This window comes from Rhamphochromis longiceps, linkage group LG4 (assembly GCF_057381845.1).
Source record: "Rhamphochromis longiceps isolate RC_006_pf linkage group LG4, R_longiceps_female_GT1.1, whole genome shotgun sequence".
NCBI classification, from domain to species: domain Eukaryota; kingdom Metazoa; phylum Chordata; class Actinopteri; order Cichliformes; family Cichlidae; genus Rhamphochromis; species Rhamphochromis longiceps.
This window is the reverse complement of record NC_140560.1, coordinates 30,485,543-30,499,490: the sequence shown is the minus strand read 5'-3', so window position 1 is coordinate 30,499,490 and position 13,948 is coordinate 30,485,543. Positions and strand designations below refer to the sequence as shown.

General features: G+C 39.1%; 1 protein-coding gene across 1 annotated transcript; it reads right to left on the bottom strand.

Moving 5' to 3' along the window:
* Positions 1-3,638: 3,638 nt before the first annotated feature.
* Positions 3,639-13,823, bottom strand: rab5c (RAB5C, member RAS oncogene family). The gene is made up of 6 exons (XM_085404446.1): positions 13,718-13,823; positions 8,452-8,790; positions 6,562-6,713; positions 6,203-6,325; positions 6,004-6,097; positions 3,639-4,900 (listed from the first exon to the last, which is right to left on the bottom strand). The coding sequence occupies exons 2-6, from the start codon at positions 8,615-8,617 to the stop codon at positions 4,773-4,775; spliced, it is 663 nt and encodes a 220-aa protein (XP_085260572.1). The 5' UTR covers positions 8,618-8,790; positions 13,718-13,823; the 3' UTR covers positions 3,639-4,772.
* Positions 13,824-13,948: the final 125 nt, after the last annotated feature.

The following is a 13,948-nucleotide window of genomic DNA, read 5'->3' as shown; positions in this document are numbered from 1 at the left end:
AGAGATCCAAATCCCCCTTGGGGTTGTGTCAGGAAGGATATTTGGCAAAAATATCAAATTACACGACCCCTTAAGTAGCTTTTATACATCATGTCTTGATGATGGAATCCTTCACTGCGCACATTAACGTCGTGGATAAAAACATCAAGTTCACCAGGGACAACAAAAAGGATAACTGTTTGCCTTTCCTGGACTGCGCTGTGCACACTGAAGAGAGTGGCAACCTCAACATCGAAGTTTACCGGAAGCCCACACACACGGACCAGTACCTCCTCTTTGACTCCCATCACCCTCTGCAACACAAACTTGGAGTAATTAGGACCCTACACCACCGGGCAGAACATGTTCCCTCTAAGCCTGAAGGGAAAAAGATGGAACACACACATGTAAAGGAAGCACTTAAAACATGCGGTTATCCAAATTGGGCGTTCTTAAAGTCAGCAAAGATGCACAGAAAAGAAGATCAGACACCAGCGAGGGAGGATAAGGACAGACGCAACAACATTGTCATCCCCTATGTAGCGGGTGTATCAGAGAAACTCAGGAGAGTTTTCTCCAAGCACGACATCCTGTGCATTTCAGACCCAGCAACACACTCAGACAAAAACTGGTTCACCCGAAAGACAAAACTCCAGAACACAAACTTAACAATGTGGTGTATGCTGTACAGTGTAGCGAGGACTGCCCAGACCTCTACATTGGAGAGACCAAACAGCCACTTCATAAGCGCATAGCACAACATAGAAGAGCCACCTCCACAGGACAAGACTCAGCATTCCATCTGCATCTAAAGGACAAAGGTCACTCTTTCAATGGTTTGAAAGAGGAGTGAAAGAAGCCATTTATGTCCACTGTGAGCGACCATCTTTGAACAGAGGTGGTGGTTTACGACACCAACTGTCTGCCATCTATAATCCAGTTTTGAGATCCCGTCCCAGACACCTTAATGCCCACTCACACCCTGGGCCATCTGACCTCAGGAAGTCAGAGGATAGGGTGGGGCTAGGTTTCACAATGAGCTCACCCGAAACCCTGGCTGATTGGGACCCACACCCGTTTTCACACCTTGGCTCATGTGATTAGGTAGAGGATCATCAGGGGGTCATTTTCTCTCCTTGGGGGGAAACTCCCACGGGGTTTAAATCTGGGACTCTGCCATTTGACCCTTAGAACTGAAGAAGCTTCTCAGATGAGAGGTGAAACATCCAGACGCTTTTCTTTCCAAGCTCCTTAGACCATCACAGTAATGAAATCCCAGAGAGAGCTCATTCTGTTTATCTGGACACAGTATTCTTAGTGCAAAGTACAGCTTGAGTTTCAGCTGACTACAGGTTTCCCCAGCCTTATAAATGGTACATTTGCATAAAGACTGAAAGTAGCACCACTGACTGACAGTCAGTTCAGTTTCATCATCGTCAATATGCAAATTCTCATGATCACTGACCAGTGGCCATGAGTATCATTCACAGACTTGTGAATGACTTGAGTGACTTAGGGAATAAGTAGGGGATTTTTAAAACATCCACGTTTTATTTTTTACATTATTTAAGCAGGTAAACAAAGTTATTTTACAAAACCAAAAACTACCAGGGCCTGATGCTAGCAATCAATTGTGTGTTTTAAATTGTATGTCTGTGAAGGTTCTCAGTCATCCAGGTCATCATAGTCAAAGGAGCTTGCAAAGAAAAGCGTCTGGACTTCTTTAAGTTACTTGAAGACGTTTCACCTCTCATCCGAGAAGCTTCTTCAGTTCTAAGGTCAAATGGTGGAGAGTCCCAGATATAAACCTAGTGGGAGTATCCCCCCACAGGGGGACAAAAGGACCCCCTGATGATCCTCTAATCGCCTGAGCCAAGGTGTGAAATTGGGTGTGGGTCCCAATCAGCCAGAGTTTCGGGTGAGTTCATTGTGAAACCTGGCCCCACCTTATCATGCGAATTCCTGAAATCAGATGGCCCAGGATGTGAGTGGGCGTTAAGGCGTCTGGGAAGGGAACTCAAAACTGGATTATAGATGGCAGAAAGTTGGTGTCGTAAACCACCGCCTCTGTTCAAAGATGGTCGCTCACAGTGGACATAGATGGCTTCTTTCACTCCTCTTTCAAACCATCTGTCCTCTCTGTCCAAAATGTGAACATTAGCATCCTCGAAAGAGTGTCCTTTATCCTTAAGATGCAGATGGACTGCTGAGTCTTGTCCTGTGGAGCGTGTTTTAAATTGTAGTTTTCAACATGTCACACCCATGCCTCCTGTGCAGTGTCTTTATGGTGAAAAAGCTATTTGTAACGTAGTCATATCTGACCAAAGACATGCTTCCAGTATGTCTAATTTTTCTCCAGATTGTCCTTAGTGTACTTCAGTCTGGCTTGAAGATGTCTCTTATGCAGAAATGGGGGGTTTCTTGGTCTGCTGTCCATTCCTGTGGAGAGGTCTAGTGATTGTCTTCTTTGAGACTACATTTATCAATTTGGCTAAGTCTTGGCAGTTGTTCTGGGGTCTTTGAAATTTTTAGTTATTTATTTTGTGTCTTAAACTTATTTTTGTTTTGTCAATGCAGAGCAGTGTGCTATGGGTCATTAAAAAGGTCAGTTTTTCAATAGGCAACTTATAACTTAAAAAAATAATTATGTCCTTGTGTGCAAATAGAAATCATTTATGCCTATAAAGAAAACTAGCCCATTTAGAAATATTACATTGAAAATCCCTTGCTTTGTAAAAGAGCACTTGGGAAGGTTTTGCAAAAAAAAAGCTTAAAGGCTTATAATTTTGTCCACATCTTTATATAATTATATATTTAAGTTTATCTGGAGCTTGTTTGGTTGGATGAGATGCCTACGATTTATGTGTCTAAAATTTCTTCAAACCACTTTGCAACCTTGGTTGGCACAAAGGATTCACCTTTTCACAAAACACCTGGGGGATAACAGGAACAAACAAAAACCTAACAGTAAACCTGTATTTAGCGCTAACTGAACAATTACCTCTCTACTTTACGGATCTCTTCAGATGCACTTAGATTAGCTAAGGGATTATTATACTTGGTATTGTCCAGGAAACTCTAGTGAGCATGTGTTAACAGCCAAGAAAGCAAAGCCAGTTTAAACAGAAATCTAATCTTTAGGAAATCTCAGGATATGTAGACAATAGCCTGGAGAGAAAAGAAACAGGAAAGGAATCGGGAAATATAGAGAGTTAGTAAAAGTAATGCCAAAGCCAATTTGTGGCCAGCTACAGATAATACATGTCTTTTAAACTCTTGTGGGGCAGTGGGATAAAATCATTTACAAGCCACAACAGTACAACTCATAGTTGTCATTACTAGCACAAGCTGATATAGATATATTTATAAAAATCCAGTGTGATAGTTAATTAGATAGGACAAAATGATTAAACAGGCATACAAAGAAACATAACCTTACCCTTGTTTATTCATAAAATTACATTTTCCTTCCTCCTCCTCCCCCCCCCTCACCTAACAGCAGTGACTGCCGTGCAAGTTCTGTTGTGCTAGTCTTTGATGCCATAACAGGATGATAACAACAGTGTTGAAAAGCAGTCCCTCCCTGATGTGCAGAATACAAATAAGGAGAGAGAAAAGAAAAAGGAAGCTGAGGATAACATCTAAATTCACCAAAATGATGAGACAGAACCAGTGCATTTAATACCATAGATCTTCAGAGAAAAATTAAGACATAGAAAAAACAAAAAAACAAAAAAGAAAAATCACAACATAATTAAGGTTGACAAAACATCATGTAGAGATTGGGAAGATAATGTTTTGACAAGAACTACTGTTTGATTATAAACTTCAAAAGTCGGATACAAATACAGTCATATGTTTTCAGTACACAATTGTGATTTTGGTCACGAAAACAAATCTTGCTTTATGTATTTGCCATTACACAGATGATTCAAAGACATTTCATTAATGCTAAAAATTACACAAGTGACAATGTTATTAAAGTACTATTTACTGTTTATTGTTTAATAACATGGTTGGATGATTGTAAAACCTGAAAGACTAGGCTTTAAAATCATATTGACCAGCTTGTGTCAAAAGGAAACAGAAAAAAATAATAATAATAAAGATGATTTATTTCAATCTACACAGCTCCATCAAGATGGAATATGTTTCGATTCCTCTTCTCCTGGTAGAAACCTTTTTCCAAAAATCTGACCAGGGACAAGACAGAAAAGTGAAGGATGCTGCATGCACCTCTATTTGAGTTTTAACCGTGTCTCAAGACCACGACGGAAAAACTTCAGAAATTTATGGTGCACGGGAAAGAAAGAGGGCAGAATAGAAAGGGTAGGGCTAGTGAGTCTTCTTATACTCCCTCTGGTTGCATTACTTTTTGTAATCCTTTACACAAATACAGAAACAAAAATGAGTGGCGCTAGTAAGTGCCACTGGTAATGACTGAGCTTTGTTTTTTCCTTCTTCCATGAATGGGATGCGTTTCCCCCCCCAAGATGACATCAAGGGTCCATCATCAATCGAGAGGTCATGGATTGGCATGAAACATGATTCCCTATGAGTAAGTTGATTTCTTGATCTGTTGCTTGGTTCGCCAGTTTAAACCATCAGTGGAGTCTGGCAGTTTACTGGCCAGTGGATTCATTTGCCAAACAGTTAATTGGTGCCGTGTTGCTCATAGGGTGGTTGGTCTGACCGTGGTTTGGTTTGACCAATGGGACGTCGTTTGACAGCTGGCTAATTTCTGGTCGGGTTGATCGAAGCTTTAGATTGGTTGCATCAGCCGATTCATTGTGCTAGTTGCTGCCCCCGCAGCACTGGCCACTTCTGCCCTGTGGTGCGGCTTCCTGCAGGTCCACACCACCTCTGGCTCGTCCGCCCGCGCCTGCTGCACCATGAGGCTCGTTTTTCGGAAGCTTCTTGGCTGTTTTGTGGTACAAAGTACAAAGACTTAATTCCTATACTATAATAACATGACAGTAAGCGTCCAACAACCTGCTATTTTCATTAGTAATAAGAATTTTTTTTAATAACTTAAAAGGAACAAATTCAAACATTATTCCCCTGACATGTAGGGCTATTTTTCCAGAAAGAATTTTTCTGGTAATGAAATGAAAATGTGACCTGCAGCGTCAGTTTCTTTTACTGAACTACACCTGCAAAGCATGAAAGGTGCCAGACTGTAGAAGTAGGCACCTGTTTACCCATGAGAGGCTTACACTTGTAACAGGATGGAAATATTAAAAGGCATCTCTTGTCAGTGAGCATTTCATTTGAGTTGGTCGATACTAACAAAAGGCCCACACCATGGTTTAGAGGGATTTTTTTTTTTTAAGGTCATTGTACACAAGTGTGTGGGGGGTATCATTTCTAAACGAGACGATGCATTCAAAGGTTTTTTTTTTTTTCTACTTTGCCCACAACAAGTCAAATGCCATCTGGTTCAATAATAATAATAATTATTTATTAGTTATTATGAGAAGGCATAGATGCTGACATCTCCAGAACTGTGCAACTGTGCAACTCTCACAAACAAGTCTAGATTTATAAATAGCACTGTAGGACAGAGGAAAATATCCTAATCTATTTTTGGTGTCAATGTTTCAACAGCAAAAAGCCTTTTTTCCTCTGAACAGTCCAAACACCAAAGTTATCCAATTTAGTGTAATGCAAACTGAAGAAAATCAACAAATTCACATTTTACAAACTTCAGCAATTACATTTAACATTTACGTGGGAAATGACCATCAGTGGTCTTATGCAGTATGTTTTGATGAGGATTTCTGGCAATCCCCCTTTTTTCCCCTTGTATGAAATGATTATTTTGGCCAATGGACTGAGCAGTGCATAAAAATGAAGTCTAAAGTTTGCCACCTTGCATTCTTAACATTTATCATCATTTCGTCACATCGTTGTAAGAAAATGATTACTTAATCCAGACTTTAGAATTCCTATCATCAGGATGGTTGCTGATTTATTTTCCACTTCAGTACTTAATAAGCTATTATCCCTCTGTCTAACACTTACCTATAGCCATAAAAATCTCATTGACATTCATTGCAGTCTTAGCTGAGGTTTCCATGAAGAGCAAACTGTTGTCATCGGCATATGCTTGTGCTTCCTAAAAAAAAGAAAAATGCAAGCAGTATGAATTCACAGTAGTCTGTTAAATAATTTCCGAAGCTTTCACGAGCTTCAGCAATTGATCTCAGAACTTCCTCATTACCTGGAAATCTACAGCTCTCTTGTTTGCCAGGTCTGCTTTGTTTCCTGCAATTGCAATTACAATATTTGGGCTGGCTTGTCGCTGGAGCTCCTTCACCCAGTTCTTTGCACGTGTGAATGTATCCTTTAAAAAAAAGAATGTGCATCATTACATATTGCTGTGCTTTTAAAATTTAAATCACAGCTGCAGGTTTTTCATTTTACATTTTACTGAAAAAAAAAATAAAATAAAAAATTGGAAGGCCAAAGGTCTGATTGCTGTTAAGCAATCATCAACCCAGGCTAGAAGACAAGGGTCAGCAAACAAATGACGTACGACTTTTGACTGTCCACGGTCCTGTCACAGCGCATGTTACTTACTGTGTTGGTGATATCATAGACAACAATGGCAGCCTGGGCTCCTCTGTAGTACATGGGTGCCAAGCTGTGATACCGTTCTTGTCCAGCAGTGTCCCAGATTTCAAACTTAACTGTTGTATCATCCAAACATACTGTCTGTGTGAGGAAGGCAGCTGGAAAGGAAGTAGAAAGAAATTATTCAATATTTGACAAAGAGGGGCTTAAGAGAAAGCAGAAAAGTCATCTCTAGGGGTGGACTTTCATATTTAAACTTGGCTTTGTAATCACAATATCATTAATGAAATCAGTCATTGAATGAAAAGAAGTTTAAAACTTGCTGATAAATTCAGACTCCAGAGGACATGCCAGCTATGGAGATAAACCTATAACGCAAAAAAAACCAAGAAAAAACAAAAAAAGCTACCAGGTACAAACAAAATGCTATGGTTTATGAACAGAGGCAAAGCTCCATTTAATTAGCCAACTGTCACAAGACCGAGAAAACTGATCACTCACATAGCACATACTTTAAAGCTTTGTAATCTTTGACTAGGCATGCTGCTGACCAACCACAAGTTCGGGAAAAAAAACATAAAAAATGCTGACTCGTTTCAAGTCTTTTGGCGATTGTAAGCACAGAGCTTCCTGTCATTACATCCTATAGCCACATTACTCACAAGCAACCTGATACAGGAAACATGGGGAAAGTTGGTTCTACACAAAGCAAAAGGAAAAACGACCAAAAGAAAAGACAGAACGAATGAACCAACTGTTCAGCGCTGATTTAACACAGTTTACTTTTGGCTTTCACCTGATACAAAATTGCAATGCAAGCAACTTTAATTAAAAGTGAGAAACTGCAATAATACATAAATATTGGATCCAGACATGAGCAGAGAGGTGGTGTAATAAATGTTGCAGCAATAATATTGAGATAGGTAGATGAAGAACTGAAGAAGAAGCTTTCCCTCACTTTCACTGAACTCAAACTTTGTCATTAAGGTAAGAATGATTTTTCCATGCCTTTGTTATTATACAGAAACATCTTTTTGGTCTTGCTAATCACAACATACTTAACAGTTTTTACAACTGTAAAGAAACTCCATATAAACCCAACATTGAGAAGCATGTGAATGGCTGCAACCCAGGAAACAAATACAGATACTTTGCACCACCTCCTTACATTATATTTGTCAAAAAACTGTTATCAATTAATTTCATTTTTAAAGTCATTAATCGGTATTCAGTCTCCATTTCATTCTTCAGCTAATCATTTCCTTACTTGCTTACAAATACATGCATTAGTTTGTTTACTTTACTGTATTGAGTATTCAGCACTGGAATTCTAGTAGGAGAGTAAATGTATTAATATCTAAACTCAGTGATTGTTTGTCCAGCTGGAGCAATGATTTTGCTCAGGCAGAAGATCCCATAGTGTAGAGAAAAAAAAACATATTTAGCCATCACCTCAAATACATTTTAATATCATCAAATATACATGTGAGGAGTTTGGTGGCTCATTTTAGCTGCAAAGAACTGGTTGCACGACTCTTCCTGCACAGACTCTAGTAACGGAAAAGATTAAGACCTGCAGGCAAGCAGTTCTCTGAACTAGCAAGGACATGTTTTTCTGCTTGAGCACCTAAGTTTAAAACTTTTTAAGAGTCAGAACAAAAAGAAAAACATTTGTTTATGATTACGTTTTAATTTTTTTTGAAGTTATTTGTAAAGTCTACTTTTACACTGTAGATGAACAATTTCAAACACGCATTAAGAGTCTGCTTACCTGTACATACACAAGACATATATAGCTTTGATGCTACATATGTCTGTAAGTAAAGCAGAAAGTCAAAGAATAATACAATAGACAATTGTGGAAATCAAGCAAGAAAACAAACAAACAACCCTCACCTCCGATGGTGCTCTCCTGGTACTCGTGGAACTGGCCTTTGACAAAGCGCAGCACCAGGCTGGACTTGCCCACTGCCGACTCTCCCAACAGCACTAGCTTAAACTGGCAGATCTTGCTGCTTGCTGTGGTGCCGTTGGTCCGTGCTGGTCCACCTCGCCCTGCCATATTGCAGTGTTGAAAATTGGGAAAAAGAAGGAGGAGCTGGGGGAAGAGGGTGTATGGCTGACTTCAGGCTTGGGCTTACTATAGGGGAGCTGATGAAGTTAAGATGGATGTAGGAAAGTTTAGGTTGGTTGGCAGATTTACTGGAAGAAGAGGAGGCCCTCACCAGTGGGGAGCTGCAAAACACAACAAATTTAGTTAAGCTCTACTCCAAACAAAACAGATTTCTACTGAAAACAACCACAGTCATTGTGAAACCTGTGAACACCAGTAGCATCAAATCCCCCCAAAACAAAATAACTCCTTGTTCCTGCAAGCGGTTTGACATAAGAAAGATTATTGAAGAAAGCAGTAACACTTTTTCTTTAACCCAAAATGATTAAACAATTTAAAATCCAAGTTGTTGACACCAAAACTCTCATCACATTGGGCCTCGAGATATAGAGTTTATAACCTAACTTTATTTACTATAAACAAGAGCTGAAGGAGAGCACTTAGTCTCTGATTTTAAATTGTGTCCTCCAACTTGCTCTCACAGGTTAGGTTATTAAACATTTAAATGGCTGAAGCATGCATTACAGGATGAAATTCTTACTTTTGCTTAATTTTTTGGCTTAACTACCAGTTAACGCAACTTGCCTAATGCACAAATATAAATACAATACAACTCAAAGTGTTCCTGTGATTTCAAAAATAGCCACAGCTCAAAGATATAGTCATGCATCATTAATATATTCGTGGCTGTTATCTACATAGAAAAGAAGAAACTCATTAAACGTTAAGCATTGACCACAAAAGAATGCCAGCAGTGGCTATTGGCCAAATTTTGTTTTGCAAGGACTGTAAGAACAATAAAAAGAAACCTTTGAAAAAAAACAAAAACAAACGGGGGTTTGTGGTTAGTTTAAATTGGTACAAAATAAAATCTGTAGCTTATGTGTAAACAGGACACCACCAATTTGTTCCTTTCATTTCGCCTACTGTTAGTAAGTGAAACCTTGCCTGCGTGTGTGCGTGCGTGCATGTCAGTTGGGTGATACACATGAGGTCAGCCAGCTTCTGCTTGGTCAAAAGACAGGAAACACAACTGAGCTCAAAGCAGGAAGTGAAGATTGCAGAAGACATTTTACTGCTGAGCACATTAAAACCTGGGATAGACTCAGCTTGATCACAGGAATAGCTCAACACAGAAGCATGATGAACAATCAAGCCACGTATGAGGACTCTTCCTTAAAGACAGGGGGATAGCTCAAGAATGAGGGAAAATCAAGAGGCGGCATCATGGCTAATGATTTGGTTGTGCCAGCTCCACCCCCGCCTGTTGCTGAGCTATGCTTAATCTTTAGCATGTGACTGTAGATCATGGCTTTGTCAATGAAATATTAAGAAATTGCATGTTTTATTTGACAGTGAATCAACCAAGCTACAGTCAGTCAACAGACTAACTTGTCTCCAACACATTTCCATTATGTTTTTGGAGGAACTGGTTTAATTTAGCATTTGCAGATATAAGGAGCTATTTAAAAAAAATACACCAGTTCCTTTACAGTTTCCTGTTACGCAAACAAAAACGATGGCCATAACACACAGGCATTACATGTGTTATGGTAAAATAAATATTTTCCAATTTCATTAAAGCATTAAAGTCAGTTAACTCTTACATGGGATTACAGCTGTATACATGTACAGTAGATATCTCTAGCAGTACACTAAAGTTTACGCTGGGCTCCTTAACTAGTAGATCGGCTCTGCTTCACAGCCTAACAGAGAAAGGAAATCCTTTATAGCACAGCAGAGTTGGAAAAGTCAGTCTGTACTCATAAGATTAACATTCCTCACTAGGTGAATGAGTTGTTTCTTCCTCTTTTTTCTTTTTCTTTTTAAAACAGAAGAATTAACTTAATTCTTCTGTTCTTAGGAATAAGCTACATAGTAATAGATAAACTATACTGGTACTTTCCCATGATACTGGGAAATTAAGACCTATTCAACCAACATTCCTTAAGAAAATTATTTTCTACTATTTATAGTATTTAATATTTAATACTGAATTTCAACTTTTGACGATGACAAAAGCACTGCATTCGTAAATAATACACACACAAGTTAGGCATCTTTTGGTAGCAAAAATTCATCTTCAACCAAGGACCATGACGTAGTTTTTTTTTGTTTGTTTTTTTAATAAAAAGAGGATATATAAATGGGAAAACAAAGTACTAAAAATCTAATTCTATCCACAAAGCCTAGCTGCTGGATTGATGATTTAGTAATGACTGAGAGCCACAACAGTAACATCAAAGCTGGAAGCAGCTGACAGGCTTGCAATCAGAGACTCTTTGTTACACTGATAGAGACTTTCACACATCTTAAGCAGCATCTGATGGATGCTGTGATGGCATCCCTAATGGGTACTGCAAACCTCCACGGGGAAGTGGGTCAGGGAACGAGAGACAGTGGGACATAGGTCAGAGGGGGAGGAGAAAAGGCAGGAAAAAACAACAGACGAGAGGGAGAGGCTGTGAAATATTTATTGTGGCCCCTGTATGTTCTGCTGCTGGCATAATATCCAAGAACTTAGCAGCGATTGTGGTTTATTGCAATCTAAATTGGAGAATGCATGCACAAATTAAATGCGTTTAATCAGTCAAAGAAGCAATGAAAACATTTTTTTAATTGCTTTTGCTCCGTGAACAAAATCTAGGTATCGTTAAACATTAGTTATACTGAAAAATTAAGCAGAAAGATCAGGTTACCAGCTGCTATGATCAGTTTCCAAGTGTTCTTGTGACTGCTAGATTTGAAGATTTTGTATTGTTGTACTAGTGCGTAATCGAGGCTCTTCTTATGCAGAAAACAAGCTGTCACCTAACACCAAAAGACCATATTTGCAGAAGGAAAATAACAGGATTAATTCTCCATTCCTGGTCACACAATTAAAAATGACATTCTGTAATTAATACATTTTGGTTTGCCTGGACAGTATGATGATTTCCTTAAACTTCAGACTAGATTTTAGAAAAAGAAAATCACTTTCACATTCAATTTATAAACTAGATTAACAACCTGCCACCAAAACACTGACATTACGAAGACAAGCAGAGACATGTGCAGTTCACTTTATTTGAAGGATGGGGTCATGGAAGAAATGGTATCTGATGAGGGGCTGCATCACCATACTTTTGTCTTAGCTCATAATCCCATCTGCTTGTACAGATGGCTGTGTCCAAATTTGCATGTACACATGAGCATATATTAAAGGCCTATCTATTGCTGCCAAAGGTGATAGTTTGTCCTAGGTTGTAAACAAATATTGAAAAGCAGCACCATTCTTGGGAAATCAAAAGAAACAGGAAATGTTCTGAATCCAAGATAGCTACAAAGAATTGGTTTGGCATTGTGATTTTAGATGGGAATGTGGTGACACAATACAGGAAAAGCAAACAGCAGAGTCACCACAAGCATCACTGGCGCTTCCCAAACTGAGACCTTTCAACTCATCAAACTGTTTAAAACAGACTTTGTCCACTTTATGACTTCAAGTGATTTTAAGTGAATTATTAAATAATGGGATTTGATATTTGATCCTTTACACAGATTTACTCAAAAATTGAGTCCAGTTGATTGAGCGACATTTAGTAGGTCCAGCTGTCCGTTTAACTACAACAACTTACAACTTTAAAGGCAATGCCAAAACATAGCACCCAAATGTATTGCATACTAGTGTTCAACTAATTTGCAGTCCTTATTTTAGGGCTGGGTTGTCAAAAAGAGTGGCTGTTTAAGAAGGACAAGGTCCACATGCCATAAACATGAGAGCTCAGGCAAGCAACTGTAAATCACATCTTTATCTCAAAGGCCAAGCTCTGTTACTTGTATCAAGCCATAAACATAAGCTGTGAAGATACACAGCATACAAAAAAAGTATTTGCTGTTAAATGCAAGAAGACACACGTGCAGGCACATAACAACCCCAACGTTGCAATATGCGGATGTTACACCACAAAGTCAGCAGTAATGACATTTTAATGATGAGAAGGCACTGCCATAAATACAACTTCAGAGGTAAGCAAGAGACTATGTACGCACATTTACTCTGTCACACAATGTGATGCACAAATGCAGCTGATAATAAAAAGCACCAGATTGTGAAGAGATTACAGCTGCCTTGATAGTACATCTAATTTAGAGAACATTAGACGACTATGATGTGCCTCGACTGAGCCTAGACATCGCACATAAGACCAGTCATTAGACACTTAACCGGTGGCAGGAACGTAACATATTAAGTTAGTTAATCTACAACTAATATTTCAAAGTACGTGAGAAGTTTTGCTCGGTCGATGCCGGGTTAAGCACAATGATTAGGCAACTTAAACTGTAAAGCTAAGGTTTGATTCAAAACAATCGATAAAATAACTATCAAACAACAATGCACCTGTCTTGGCTAAAACGGCACGTTACATTTAGGTGCGATACGGAACCGCTTTCATAAACGTAGACGACACGACTGGAACTTGTGAGTTCCACTAAGCACTTGGCTAACAAAATGAACGCTGACTACACAACGTGAAAGAATCAACCTTGTTGCTTACTTAGCAGTAGCACCCATTTGCTAGCCTAAACTGACAAAGAAAACAAAAGCTATGTTCTTGGCAAGGAAACTTGACTTCTGATAGCATTAGCTGTGTTAGCAGCTACGGCCAAAAGTCGAAAGCGTCATTAGACAACTTTTCTTTTCTCGGCCCTGTGTCGTCAGCTGTCTGACGTTTGAGAAACTCCGGGACGTCTTATTGCGTCCACTTGCTTGCATGAAACGATGTCACATTTTTCTAAGCTATCTCAGGGCTCTGCCGTGGCATTATTATTTATTTATTTTTCAATATTTAGAATGTTTGTCCCACGGGGCAGCTCGTAGCTTCCCTCGATCCAGTCTGATAAGGCATTTCGGTTGAGCCCGGACTTTGCTGACATGCTAAGCAGAAAAAAATAATAATAACAAAATAGATCAAACTACATTAAACAGTTTGTCGACAAAATAATCCAACACACGTTCAGTATTGCTCTTCACCAACATGACTCTTAATTTCAAGTTGTTTTACTTACATTACTTTTTCTTCCTTCGCTGGTCTCATCGGCAGCAGCTGCCTTCTTCTTCTTCTTCTTGGGCTCCGGCCTTCCCTTCCGGTTAGCAATTTTTCCGGGAACCTCCCACTTTTTGTCAGTGGCTTTCTGACCAATGAGGACAGCGGGTTACGCTAGACCCTCCAGTCTGCAGCACGACATTTTTATCAAGGTTTTATTATATCTAGTCATAAATAACATCTAAAATTATCT